The sequence below is a fragment of the Thunnus thynnus genome, chromosome 5, assembly GCF_963924715.1.
Source record: "Thunnus thynnus chromosome 5, fThuThy2.1, whole genome shotgun sequence".
NCBI lineage: Eukaryota > Metazoa > Chordata > Actinopteri > Scombriformes > Scombridae > Thunnus > Thunnus thynnus.
Genome location: NC_089521.1, coordinates 16,845,030 through 16,860,031, shown reverse-complemented (window position 1 = coordinate 16,860,031; position 15,002 = coordinate 16,845,030). Strand labels below are relative to the sequence as shown.

The following is a 15,002-nucleotide window of genomic DNA, read 5'->3' as shown; positions in this document are numbered from 1 at the left end:
GAATGTTGTGGTATGCGAGGGTGTCTGCCTGTTATATATTCCAGGTTGTATGTTCGGTGGCGGTGTGTGTCCGGCTGGAAGGCTTTTGATGTGCAACTGTGTGTGTGTAACATGGTAGTGTGTGGAAGCTGTTTGGTGAATGGAGCCATGACCTCTGGGGTCACTTCATTAATTACATCTGTGACATTCAGCCAGATGAGTTTCCTTTGTGACTAAATGATATGATGAATATTAACGACCTCGGATGAATTACACTGCTGCTCCTGCTGCTGCTGCTGATGATAATGTGTTTTACGACTCTGGGAGAGAGGGGAGGAAAATTGCACACTACAGCACATTTAGGACACGCAGATTTTCATATGCAACATTTCAAAGACCACAGCGTAGGTTGGTAGAGCAGGTTTTATTATTTTGTCCTTTTTTGTGTAAACTTTCCAGCGGCTGATGAGACAACTTGCCAGCGAGGAAAAACTTGAAAAATGAACAGGGGAATGTGTTCATTTAGAGTCTTAAGCACAAACTGATACCTGCTCCTTGTTCTCTAGCAGCAAGCCATTTAACCATCACAGAGCATTGTGACAACAGAGGAAACATACCGTGAAACAGCTCTGATTGGGGTTGCGGGGAATACACAAAACAGATACACAGAGAGAACAATAGCAAAGTAAAAACAGAAGAGGGCTTGAGATAGCTTCACAGCTGATGATAGCCATCTTAGAAAGTCATCCTGATAAAGTGATCCCCCACCATTTCTCCTTCTCCCTGTCCTCCCCCTCTTAATCAAATGAGTACTGTGCAGCTGGTGGGGTTGCGGCAAAAAGGGGTACGAGTGTGTGTGTGTGTGTGTGTGTGTGGAGAGGAGGTGGAGGGGGGCTTTGAGGGATGGCGTGAAATTATTGCCTGCTGGTGTATATGTGTCGCTGGGGGTAGTAGGGTTGAGTAGGGGGTTGGGCTGGGTTGTGGGGGGGTAGGGAGGGTGTAATGTCATTGCCTGCTGGTGTATCTGTAGTGGGGGCTCATTTAGATTTAGATTGGTTATGTGAGGAGAGAGCTGAAAGGCCAGCTCATGTTTATGCATGAATCCCAAAGCATGCTGCTGTGGTGGAGCCCTGAGTTAAAGAGACAGAGCTGAAATACATTCGCACATTTAGACACAGCTCTGCTTCATTGGATAAGGCTTCAGGTTGAAGCGACACTGTGCTATCAGATACATTTCAATCAGTGTGTGTATGTGTAGGTCTGTTTGTTGCATTTATTTGTCTGCAGGTGCCTACTTGCGTGTACACAGATGGATTACATCTTCGTCCTAATGAATTTCATGCTGCTTCGTTCCGTGTAGAAAAATATTTTCAAATTTTTGATTTAAACATGTGAACATCATCACCCACTGCCCAACGACTGTTCTGGTGTTTGCTGTGGTATCTTCTGCAGCTGATACAGAGCTACAAACAGTACAAGGGTGCTTCCCACATTACACTCACTCACACACCGAGAGTAATCAGTAAATGTCTTTGAGGGAGAGTTTGTTCAGCACTTCATCAGGTATAAAGTGGTTTTTATTTGGAAATGTGGTCCCTATCCATCTTTTAAATGACTTTTTAATGGTCGTCACACCATCCTAATCAATCATGTGGCAGAGCTAGCCTGCAAGCGCAAATACACTCTATTTATAATTCCTACATTCCTCTGCAAAAACTGACACTCTGGGTCTTCTCAATACTGTACATGAACAGAAAAGGCAGCAAAATTGTCTTTCTGATTTTGTGAAAACATTAGACTTCCTGTACTGATCGCCAGCCTTCTTGTTATGAGGTACCCCGTGCAATCTATTATATCGGTACTCTATAGACCTCTCTCAGTAGGTGGATGTTATAACTTTATGAAGATACTGCAGCTTATTGTCATTCTTTGGCGTCTCTACATTCAGGCCCACACTTTTTTTGTGACCCCTCACCATCCCCCATCCATACATGCACCCCCTCCTGTCTGGCCCCCCTTCAGTACTTTACATCTATAATGAGATACAAATACGCATCAGCAGGACAGTGTCTACGCCACGCGTCACTGTGTGAATATTACTCACACTTATTAGCTGGATTATGTTAATCTTTACACTCTCTGCTCACAGACAACAGACTCCCCATGATATGGGGGTGGTCACGGCAGTAAGCGTGTGCTGTTGTGTGTGTGTGTATGTGTGTATGGCTGTATGTGTGTGTTAGAGTGATTGCCATGTTGTCAAACTGATCTGCATGTGAAAGGGTGGTCTAATTACATCACTTATGCAAATGAGAAATGCATGTATGCATGCACACACATACACACCACTGACAGCTTACTACTAAGGTCAAAAAGACAGTGTGAGCTATCCTCTTATTGACTAACACAGGGTGGCATCACCACCTGTCTTGACTCAAGATAGACATGTCTTGACTCAATTCATAGAAGTCACAATGGATGTTTTGATACTCTCCTTCAGATGAATTAGGGAAAAAAGTGGATGGGTCAAGCTCACTGGACTAAAGCACTTAGATTGTTATTGGAAAATGTCCGACCGCATATCAACTGATTAGTCTTTTTTCAGACTGAAACATTGATAGTATCCCAGTTGGAATGATTGATTGAGTCTGACACATTTTAATTACGCCCAAATTAAATGAATCGGCTGGCGGACTATAAAACATTGCTGTTTAATAACGAGCCTCTCCATTTGCCTTTTTTTCCCTTCCTTCATCCAATCCCATTTTGGCTGCCCGCACCAAATAACCTCTCTCCATTTAATGATATGCAAATGAATTTTCATGAACCCCATGATCCCATGCGATGATTAAACTGAGATGACATTAGCTGCCATGCTGCTGCCACTGTCAGTGTTTCTGTCTGCCTCCTTTCTCTCTCCCTATCTCTGCAATCTCTCTTCGTATCCACGACAACGGCCAACTGGTGATATTAAGGGGTTCATTGTCACCATTCCCTTATGAATTTTCTTTGTGAGAAAAGACATTCTGCGCATCCAGTGTTATTTAACAGAAGTTTTTCCAGTGGTAGCAGAGATGGAGCATCAGAGCATGAAACGTTGGTTCTCACAGCTCAAGTGGTAGTGGTACACCAAAGATCTTACAACAAAATACAATTGTTGTAATGCAGTAAAATCATATACAAGATTTTGGTAACCTTCCACATCTCTTCATTTTCCACCTCCAGTGTTCCCCTCCCACCGTTCCGCTTCAGTCTGGATCCAGCTCCACCTCTGCTGTCGTTTATTGTACTCCATTTGCATAATGAAGCCCAGGCTTAATTAAGATCCCACTGGAGTCTGGAGCCAAGGATGAAGGAAAGAAGGACGAGGAGGAGGGGAGGAGGGGGGGATCCGGCGTTCCTTAGCTTATCCGCACGTGTCCAAATAGGAGGCACAATTTAAGGGGGGAGAAAAGCGTTGACGAGCGATTAAATCGCTAATTATGATCGGCTGTTAGAATTAGTGTGTGGCTGTTAATTAGCTGCAGATGAGATGCCCAGACAGTTGCCCGCCCCTGACGACTGCAGCACCCTCCCTGACTGGCAATAGAGAAACACAGCTTGACATCCTGGAGATGATGCCAACACATCCCTCCCTTTAACACACACAGCAGTCTGAGGGGATATCCCTTTAAGAACATCCCAGGTGTGCATATGCAGGAAAGAGGCTCTTCATCATCCTTGTCCACCCACTCCCACTGTTCTTCATTAAGCTCAAAATTCTCCATTTTTTCTTCTTCTATATCCTTTTTCATTTTGCTCATTATTTCTCTTCTTACACATACTCTTCTTCTCCATACAGGAATGGTACAATCCCTCGTCTTAGTTCTTTGTAATTTGCAGACGCTTCCTTCCAGCGCAGCAGTTGGCACTGAGCAGAGTTGGCATCGAGGAAATGGTTTTTGTCCCATAATTCCACCAAAGTTGCATTTGTGGCTCTGGTTCCAATCTTCTGCCATTATTTTGTGTCCGCATTTACTACTGTTTTGTACAGCCTCTGATGGCACTTGTGAATGCCTCCCAGTTTGCGTTTGGCATGGTGCCATCTCTGTTTCGGGTCTCTCCCTTGAGGGGATGCCATCGCTGAAAACACTGAAGGCATCCGAAATCTTCTGCTCACCGTATGGAGGTTTCTGTTTGCAAATGTGTGTGTTATGTTGGCTTGGCAGCGTGCCATCTTACTCCCGGTGCCCTTGCCGCCCCTGCAAAGATGCCATCACAGAATCGCTGGCAACCGTTGCCAGGGCACCTCTTCTTGACTTTGTCCAAGCAAACAAACGTTGATTAGCGGCAAATCCTCAGAGGTGAGTCCCCTTGTCTTTGAATAGGACAGTTCTCCGCCGACCGCTTTGATCGCTTCGGGTATGCCAGGATCACAGGCTGGCATGGTGCCCACTGGCTGGCACGCAGTAGCTGGCATAGAGAGAATGAAAAATCAGAAGATGGATAGAATGCAGGTTTTTCCGCCAGCATTTTTTTTCGTTAGATCAATCGTCATCAGTTATACCTTACAATTTCCCAATATCCTCCATTTCCCTCTTCAACATCCTTCTATGCTTTTCTTTATCCATCTACATCTGAGTCATCCTCTGTCTGCTGGCATCTTACTCACTTCTATGCTCTGCTATCCTGATATGATATTTTCTATGTCTTCCTTTTCGCTGGCCGTTCTCGTTCGTTTCGCCCCGTTGTGCCTGTGCCAAGGTGGCATCGGGTAGCAGTATGGAGGTCTGTTTCTCTTCCTCTTTCGTTCTTATTCTCCTCGCCCCTTCGCCCATGCCCATGCCCGCCCCCGCTCAAGTCCTGACTGGATGGCACTGTGCCAACCTGCCACCGCCATCGCTCTCATTTGTAGCTCATCCCTTCGTTGCCCTTCCCCCTGTTTCTACATCTCCATCCCTCTCTCTTCCCCTCATTTCATTCATCCACTTTCTGAATCATTTACCCTCTCTGTATGTTTGAAATGCTGCATGTACGTACATAAACAACACTGGTACATTGATGCATATACAACTTTTCATTTCTTAAATGAACGCTGCAAATCGTCGGTCTTTGTTGTCATTTGGGAGACTTTTTTGGCACCTGAAGGAATGCTCTGACTGACTGCCCTGTAGGTAATTACTGCGGCAGTTACTTATTCCACCGAGACAAGAGGAGAAAGACGAAGAGAGCCCTGAGTTTGGAGAAAGCTTCTGTTGTTTTAATTAACTTTTACCAACCCCCCATCACGTGTGCTTCATTTCACATCTCTCTAAGAGCCTGGCACAGGTTGTACTTGTTCAAACACACACCATACAGTAATACAATTGATCCGATTATCAGTCACATCGATTGTGTACCATTGACCTCGCCCACTTTACTAAGATGACCCTTGCTCCCTTGTTTTTCTTTTTTTCTCTCCTCTTTAAAATCTCTTGAGTCAAACAAAAGCTGCCAGTGGTGGTGGAGCTATTAAGCAAATACTCTCATTAGTACACAAAACATAATGAATATGTAAATGGTGTGTGTAATTTATGCATGGGCTGAGAGACTTCTTCTCTTTTCAGTCTTCCTTTGTATTCATTCTATTTATATACCCTTTTCCTTAAAAGTTCACACTCTTATGCCAATTTTCCTCCTTTCTTGGACCACATCCTGTGAATGAATCCATGGGAGACTTCTTGAGGTCTCACTATTGTCTCCTTTATTTTGTGTCTTTTTTGAACACATTTCTCCTTGCCTTTAACCATGATTTGTAGATTTTAATAGTCTCTCAGAGTCTCTCTTCTTCTCTGTTTGCTTCTTTCTATTCGCTGCCTGTCCTCTCCAAAACAAACCCCGCAGTGACGCATTAAACCAACAACTGAGTGTTTGGACAAGGTTTTTCTTCCAGGAATATGAATACTGAATAATCTATCCAGTAAATCACCTAAATCACATCCACACTTGACTGTGTTAAATTCTGTGTTTTCCCTTTGTCCCTCTGCGACTGTGTTGATCTTAATGTGTGGTCCAAACCGTGTGGTAAATTTAAAGGTGTCCTGATAAACGGTGAGTAGCCTTGCTCCTGTCTAGGATAAACACCTATAATACTCTGGCTCCCTTGGCAATCACCATAGCAACAAACCATGGTACCCACGTGAGTTGCATAATAAGATGTTCCCCAAGACCACAGACCATAAAGCGGTGACAAACTAGACACCCACAAGCAGTGAATGTGAATCAAAAAATAACCAGTCAAATGTCAGACATCACCTCTGACACATTCCAGACCAATCTTTTCTATTTATCAATAGGCTTTCATCTCACAGCACAGACTCTCATACGCACACGCACCTTCTCTCTGTCTCTCTAGATCTTAACAGGTGCTGATGAGCCGCAGTCAATGATTGTAATGAGCTATCGATCACCGTGGGAAAACAGAGGGACAGAGAGGGGTGAGGGAGGTAGGGGGAACCAGAGGACACACACACAAACAGAGGGAGGTGAACTGCCTGTTGGAAAAAAAAAAACTTCAGATGAACTAAATGGAGACAAGCTACCTTAGACAGAGTATCGATACTTGCTTTAATCAAGTCCTCATCTACTATTGTTCTGCTAAAATAGAATTTATGGGCAAGTGCTTTCTGCCAGCACAGGTGAGAGGGAACTGTTCAACTCAGAGTGGCTTCTGGACCGATTTGATCTGCTCAGGATGACCATGCAGACATGCTTGTCATGACCGAGTCCAGATGCCAGTGAATGGCACTGACGCAGTATCTCTATTTTCCTCTCTTTTTGTGCTGTGTGCGTGGAGTGGAGGCAGACAGCTTTAGGGAAGGGGGAGGTGCGTTTGTATGTGTGTGTGTGTGTGTGTGTGTCGTGTGTGTTGGCTGGCGTTTCAGATAATGAAATGCAGCAGGGAACAAAGAGCTGGGGGCCCCTATTCTCTGCGCTGCAGCTTCATTTTCACTCCCGTCAGTCTATGATTCTTCCATACCCGCTTTCTTGTGTACGTGTATGTGTGTGTGCGCCTGTGTTTATGTTTGTATGAGCGGGTTGTTGTGTGCACGAGTGTCCCCTCCTCCTCCTGTTAGTATTCTGCATGGCAGATCCCCCTAATGTAATAACTGTGTCTGCATGTCTAATTTACAGCAGGAGAGAGTAAATAGCCTGTGGTTAATTACAGTACGTGTGTGTGTGTGTGTGTGTGTGTATGTGTGTGTGTGTGTCTATGCATGTGTCTACATGCGCGTGGGTGTGTCAGAATGATTTATGAGTTGCAAATAGCTACACCAGTGGCCCGTTTCTCCTCACTTAGTTTTTAATCTGTCTTTCCATTAATTTTCCTGGAGACGTTATTATGGTTTTATAACAGTGTGCACGAGGATGCACATGTGAGTGCGCGTATGTGTTAATGAGACAGAGGTGTGGACATTTTGTGAGGATCGAGACAACGCAGGCACCTGAGCTGCACTTTGTTTTGCCCCCTTTCTTTTTTTACTTCTCCATTTCCCTTCCTTCCTTCCTTTCCCCTTTTTCTCTCTTCCGGCGTTTCGTTCACTCTCTTCATTGAGAGCCACAATGAACACAGATCTTTATTGACAGTACACGGTAGAACATGGAAACAGCAGGTCAATCCGTTTAGCCCAAGGGCCGATACACCAATTCACCAATTTGTCAGTGTTAGTTTGAGAGAGAAAAGCAGCTAATCTCTCCTCTCTGCTCTCTATTGATCACACACTTAGACTCCACTTCTCTGTCTAAACACTATTGATTCTCTCTCTCTCTCAATCTCTTTCTTTCTCTCCCTCTCTTTCTGTCTTGCTCTCTCCACATACCACAGCTCTCAACACATCTTCCATCCATGCACACTGCCTACTTCTCAGATAAAAGCCTAAATAATTGACACTGTACAGTATGTCCTTGCACATGAAGCTCCGAGTCACATATTAGATAGACACTTGAGAATTTTTTAGCATGAACAAAAATAAGACTTTGAGTTATTTCTGTTAATACAATACTATTATAAATGGTGCTTATCAACTACACGAGGCATTTTAGAGTTTGGTCCACAAGTGTCACAAATCATTGTTCCCTGCTGCGCACATTTAAAAGCTTATGCATGGTCTCATTAAAAAAAATCAATTACTTAGCAACCCCTTTATGGCGTGAATACAGTCCGTGATTAAAAATTCACTGCTTGGTACACTGTCTCCTGGCTTTGTTTTTCAGCCTCACGTCAAAGGGTGCACTTGAAAAGGACCACATTCCTGCCAAGATGAAGGCAATTCAGATGAAACCGAGGATCTCTATTCGGTCAGATATAGCTTGTGGGGGCCCCTTTCATGAAGCATTTTTGTTGATAGAAATGATTTGGTCAAGGAGGGCTCCATTGATTTACCAAATCTGGTGTTATCTTACTGTATATGAGAAGATAACAGCAGGAAGAGAGAGAGAGAGAGGGAAACCTTTGACAAAAACAGACATTCCTACATGATTTATTATCTCTATATATCTCTATCCAAATGTCAAATTAATGAGATGTAAACAGGGATTCCCAAACTGTTACTCATATGCTGTAAAACAACAGCGTGGCACCCATGGGTTCCTCCATCCTCCCTGCATAGCTGTTATTTATTAGACTTGTACACCCTCTACCGGTGATATTAAGTCATTACAAACATTAAGCTTTGCAGGTTACAAAACTCTGGCACATGGCTTGTGTAACTGAAAATCAGCTGTTGTTTGATAACCAGTACTGAGGGTGTAGTTCCCAGGACGTGAAGCAGTCTGAGCTTTAAGATATGTGTTACTGTATTTATAAAGTGTGAATTGATATCGTCACCTTTTCGGGTTGAAGATGCCTTCTCCAGTGGTCGGCGGCGCCGACGATAGCAAAACTGTAGTGAGAAAGATGTTGAGGGAAGTGCTGGTGGGTCGAGAGGATCCAGAGGGCTTCTTTGCGATGTGTGTGTCCGTCTTGGGGCACCAGGAGACCCGCTCACAGTTTCTGTCCCTCATCCAGCCCCTGTCCACGGCCAACAGCTCCCTGCACTCCGTCCTCACCTCCATCTACCGGGAATATTTCACTAAGGTTAGTGAGAGTTTACTGGATGTACAGCAACTAAGCTAGCTAATACTTCGATTATAATGTCACAGAACTTATGCAAGAGTACAGGAAAAATAAACAAATTAGTATATACAGTAAGAGAAAAGTTTAAGAACATTAACATTTTGTTATATTAGGTAAATTGGTCTGCTTTATAAAGCTACGAGAGCCAAATTAAGCTCACAAGTTGTTATGGCAACCAAATATCTAGTTAACTTACGTTAATGTTAGCAGAAATAGAGAAACATCTCTGGACACTTGTTAGATTTAACAAGTTTAATCTAACTTTACTAAGTGAAATAGCTGACTCTCGCAGTGCAAAATACAGGAATGTCGTCACCTTGTCACCATTTTACTTTGCTTTGGCTCCCTGCTGTGAGTCTGGTCAGGTAAAGTTTTGTTAGCTCCTGTGCTGGGAGTAGCAGCCCACTGGTGGCATTGTTTACCCAATGAGCTGAAAGTGAAAGATCCCTTCCACGCATGTGTTAAGACATACAAAAATACTCTGCTTGGAACAATATTGTGTGTCTGATGTGGTTTTTCCACACACAAAGAAGTGTAATTATTATGTTAAAATCCTTATAATGAGTCTATGTACATGCAAATGTATTTCATTTCAAATGTTCACAGAAGTCTCCTACTTCACTGCTAAGTCACTTCTTAGTGTATGTGCATTAGAGGTTTCAAGTTTCAATATCACACTTATGTAAGTTGAATTTTGGACCAGGATTGGCTCCAAACTAGTCGTGATATTACAAATCATGCTTGTAGGCCCGCCCCCTTAAAATCAAATTTTCAATTAGTGCAGAGACACTTTCCACTTGCACAAACATCATTCGGCACAGTGAAGCTCAAACATCCAACTGTAGGGGGAAAAAAAGAAAAACAAAGGAGGGGGACTTTAAGGATTTGCAGTAGTACTTTTTTTTTTTAATGTGGTTCTTATACAGGTACTTTATTTAACAATATATGACACTGAGTTGTTTACAAAAATGGTTAATGGGTAATAGAAATCACATAAGATGACCAACATGCAATATCTTTACAAAATGAATACAAGTCAAAAGTCAAATAAACAATTTTCATACACTTTTTCATATGTACACATATGTATCATATCTAATTAATACATGTGAGATTTTAAACTCATAAACACATACTAAGTACTAATATATAACTATTATCAGTCCTGAGACAAGATCAGCTCAAATAAGTGAAAACACCTGTGGGGGTTATATGCAGTTAGTATTGGGCCTTTAAAATCAAAAGTGCATGAATGAATTGAAAGTTGACACTTTTTAATATTTATTAATATATTTAATTTGAGACCAGATATCACAGACGTTACTTATTGTAAAAATAATCTTACAAAATGTAATACAGTTTTTAATCAAAAAACTAAGTTGAAGAGACAACATAACATTAGCTAGCTCATCATTATCTCCAAGAGCAACATTGATTGTAAATGGACTGCATTTATAAAGCACTTTTATCCAAAGCCTCTCATTCACCATTCACATACACACTCAGATAGTAGTAAGCTACCATGCACGGTGGATTCCTCAGCTGTCCCATAATGCAAAGCAACCTCAAAACATTTTTGCATAATAACAACCTGGTGTTTGGTCATTTTAGAGTAGGGTACAGTGCATACTTTTGTTAGGCTTAAGATTCTTACCACAGTAGTTTTGACTCATAATCCTTCGGGGAAAGACGGCCTGATATCAGAGGTGCTGGTAGTAATTGCATTGTACATGAAGTTTTCCATCTCTACTCCAATGACTAACAAGTTATTTTAACACCAATAATAACGGGTTCTAATTAAATTGCAGACTGAAGAGGATGAACTGGAGCTGGCATTGACCCTCTCTCTACTTGACATGCAAGATCACCAGCCATCAACCCCCAGCCAAGAGTCCCGACTTCAGCTACCTGGGAACAGACCAAATCAGAGTAGCTCTGTTCATTTGACCTCAGTGTCTAATTCTCAGGGAAATAGTTACACCCAGGTGGTTGATGAAGCTGGCAGGAGAAAAAACACCAACTTGCCACAAACTGGACCCTGGGGCAAAGTTAGCCCACCACAGACCACGCAAGAGTCTGAGCTTCAGAAAAGCACACATTTTGACAAATACAATAAGGAGACACCAGGAATGAGTCAGACAGTGTGTGTTTCCAGACAGTCTGCCTCATTCTCCAAGCAAGACACGGTTCGAGAAGGTGACCAGTTGATGGATTCAGGAGAGTTGAATCAATCAGAGAAATCAAAACGCTCTAAGAACAGGCGGCAGCGACGTAAAGGAGGTAGCCAGCAGGTTGTAGGTTTGCCCTGCTCTCCATCAGCGCCGGCACCTGTATTGTTATGGTTCCGCAGGGATTTGCGACTTTGTGACAACCCTGCTCTCTGTGGCTCATTGGAGGTGGGTGCACCCATCATTCCTGTCTTCATTTGGAGCCCTGAAGAGGAGGAGGGACCTGGGATTACTGTGGCTATGGGGGGAGCTTGTAAGTTGACGGAGGAACCAGTGATGGCATTCTTCTTTAAAATAAAATGCATCACTGTTTGCAATCACTCCATCTTTTCTTTTTTACAGGTAAATACTGGCTTCACCAAGCCTTGTCTTGTTTCTGTTCATCTCTGGAGCGCATTGGCAGCCATCTTGTCTTTCTCAAGGCCAATGGAGAGGGGAATGAGGCTGGATCGTCTCTGCGTACCCTTAAAGAGCTGGTAAAGGACACTGGCGCGAGAACTGTGCTGGCTAATGCCCTCTATGAGCCCTGGCTGAAAGAGAGGGATGACGTGGTGGTGTCAGCTCTGCAGAAGGATGGTGTTGAATGCAAGATGTTCCACTCTTACTGTCTCAGAGACCCTTACTCTGTCAGCACGGAGGGAGTTGGACTCAGAGGTTTGTCACAACAAGTTGAATTCGGTTCACTGATCTTTCTGAGGTATTTGTGTCATATATCACAGCTTGAGATATGTTTAGCATCAAAGCTAAAATTCAAAATGATCATTTGATTTTGGTGTTTTTGTCTCTTCTGTGATGAAGGAATAGGTTCAGTGTCCCACTTCATGACCTGCTGTAGACAGAACACAGGGTCTGCGTTAGGAGCTCCCCTGGATCCTCCTGTATCTCTTCCTACACCTGCCCACTGGCCTCTGGGGGTCTCTTTGGAAACGTTAGGCCTGGCACACATGCCCCGCAGGAAAGATGGCACAATGGTTCGTGACCACAGCAGCCTAGCTACAGCCCAGAATACAATAATGATTAGAACATGCATTCCTCAATATTTTCTTGTGTTTATTTTGACATTCAGATTGATTGGGCAGCTAACATTCGTAAGTCGTGGGATTTCAGTGAAGAAGGAGCACACGCCCGGCTAGAGGCCTTTCTTCATGATGGTGAGACACCTTGCATGCGCATTGTACACGTGTTTGAAGGAAGTGTGGCATTGATCTAGCAGTACCATAACTTTTCCCTTGTTTTCTAGGTGTGTATAGATATGAAAAAGAGTCAGGCAGAGCGGATGCTCCAAATACCAGCTGTCTGTCTCCCTACCTTCACTTTGGTCAGCTCAGCCCTCGCTGGTTACTGTGGGATGCCAAAGGGGCGCGCTGCCGACCACCGAAATTTCAACGCAAACTGGCATGGAGAGACTTGGCTTACTGGCAGTTAACACTGTTTCCTGACCTTCCCTGGGAATCTCTCAGGCCTCCATACAAGGTTGAAATGAGCTATAGAAATGCTGATTACACATTAACATATTCCTTCAATTTTATACATGAAAGTACAGAAAGAAACTTAAGCAGTAATTAAATGCCCAAATGACACTATGAAGACCTATGTTTTATTACAGAGCATTATTCATTTACTGGTGTTTGCAGGCTCTACGGTGGAGCAGTGATCATGGCCACCTTAAGGCTTGGCAGCGAGGTCGAACAGGCTATCCTCTGGTGGATGCAGCCATGAGGCAGCTTTGGCTGACTGGCTGGATGAACAACTACATGAGACATGTGGTGGCGTCTTTTCTCATCGCATATCTCCATTTGCCCTGGCAAGAAGGCTACCGCTGGTTCCAGGTGAGACGTGCATACACACAGGCACAAAATAAACTTGTAAAGATATTGTATTCAACATCACAAATTATTTGAATGTGCAATAGGTTGGCTGCCTCCTTACTGACAGTATCCAACATTTATATGTGCCTGTAGGACACTCTGGTGGATGCAGATGTTGCCATAGATGCTATGATGTGGCAGAATGGGGGCATGTGTGGTCTGGATCACTGGAACTTCGTAATGCATCCCGTTGATGCAGCAATGACCTGTGACCCCTGCGGCAGCTTTGTTAGGAAATGGTGTCCTGAACTTGCAGATTTGCCTGATGAGCTCATTCACAAACCCTGGAAATGTCCTGCATCCATGCTTCGACGTGCAGGTGAGGAATTTATCGTCATTAGGCGATAAAGTGAACTTTTAAGCTTATTATTATTGTTTTTCTTTTTTCATGAGTTAAACACAAAAACAACTACTGTTTTGAATCATGCTACCTAAAATGTATAATTCACACCTTGACATAAAAATCTCCTGTCCTTGGTATCGTCACTGTTCAGGTGTGGTGTTTGGCCAGACCTATCCTGAGCGAATAGTAACAGACCTGGAGGTGAGGAGGAGTCAGTCTCTGCAAGATGTGGCTCTGGTGCGGAAAGAGTTTGGACAGTATGTGGACAAGCGCACAGGCTGTGACTTGGTGCCTCTGCCCCAACGCCTAGTCTCTGAGGCCCTGGGGTTATCGCACAGCACTGGGGGTGTGGTGACGGCAGGCAAGCAGTTCCTTCTGCCTGTTATCACCCGTATGGAATTCAAACACCAGCTAGAAGATCCGGATGCAGATGCTGCCTCAAATCCCTACAATGCTGTGTTGAAGGGATATGTGAGCCGCAAGAGGGATGAGACCATTGCTTTCCTCAACGAGAGAGACTTTACTGCCAGTGTGATGTATGAGGGAACCCAGAGAAAGGAGAGGCTGGAGAGTGATTATCGCAGAATGGAGGGACTCCCTCGACCTCCTGCGCCGCGGGGCAGGGCGAGGCGAACTCCAACTGCCAAGGACAGGTTCTCTATAGTACCTGGTGGGGCGGTTACATCACTCAGGTGATCCAGGGATCAAAACAGAAAGGTTATAGGTTATTAGAGGACAGACAGTTACTAGCTATAAACTGCAAAATGTTACAGTAAGAGATACAAAGATGAGGGGATACGTTTTTTTACATTTATATCTACACAGGTCCCAAAGACGTAGAGGCAAATTAGTTTTCCTTTAGACAAAATTTGCTAGAGGGTTGCGAAATGTTAGGAACATTTTATTGATGAGTATTCTGTATAATCTCAGGTATTGAGCAATGTTATTATAGTCCAGGTGAAAAACATGGGTTCAAGTTAAGCAAAATACATATGCATAAATACTACAGTTTACTTTTGTAAACAGCCTTAAATAAACTGAGATTTAATCATGTGTATCAAAAGACTTCAAGTGGGAGGTGGTATCATGTTCCAATCTTGTCTTGAATTTTGGTTATGGGGAAACCCTTTTGTAAACATTTTTGTAATGGGTTCTAATTTTGGGCTGGAATGTGTGTGTGTGTTTGTGGATCAAATGGATTTAACAGATGGTTGTCTGAAGCAGTTTACTTTGTATTTATCTTAAGTTATACAAATGATAAAATATGCAAATAGCATTTATATTATGTGATGACCTGACAGGTGTCAAGCATTGACCTCTTTAATACCTGTGTAATACCAGCAATCTTATGCTATCACTTTTACTGAAATGTTGACACGAGCTGTAATTTTTTAAAATATTACCCACATTTATAATATCTAATATATCTAAACTTTGGGAAATAAAAAATG

General features: G+C 43.2%; 1 protein-coding gene across 1 annotated transcript; it reads left to right on the top strand.

Annotated features, from left to right (window-relative positions):
- The first annotated feature begins 735 nt into the window (after positions 1 to 735).
- On the top strand, positions 736 to 15,002 carry si:ch1073-390k14.1 (deoxyribodipyrimidine photo-lyase). Its single transcript, XM_067589597.1, has 9 exons — positions 736 to 9,073; positions 10,921 to 11,593; positions 11,683 to 11,994; positions 12,139 to 12,311; positions 12,407 to 12,491; positions 12,581 to 12,813; positions 12,975 to 13,169; positions 13,302 to 13,527; positions 13,703 to 15,002. Exons 1-9 carry the CDS (start codon positions 8,840 to 8,842, stop codon positions 14,245 to 14,247), a joined length of 2,676 nt encoding a protein of 891 aa, XP_067445698.1. The 5' UTR covers positions 736 to 8,839; the 3' UTR covers positions 14,248 to 15,002.

Bases quoted from the DNA above. Each gene is read 5' to 3' on its own strand.
- si:ch1073-390k14.1 (XM_067589597.1), top strand. From the start codon at position 8,840: ATGCCTTCTCCAGTGGTCGGCGGCGCCGACGATAGCAAAACTGTAGTG. The intron at 11,995-12,138 runs GTTTGTCACAAC...TCTGTGATGAAG, and splicing joins GGAGGGAGTTGGACTCAGAG to GAATAGGTTCAGTGTCCCAC. The intron at 12,814-12,974 runs GTTGAAATGAGC...TGGTGTTTGCAG, and splicing joins CTCTCAGGCCTCCATACAAG to GCTCTACGGTGGAGCAGTGA.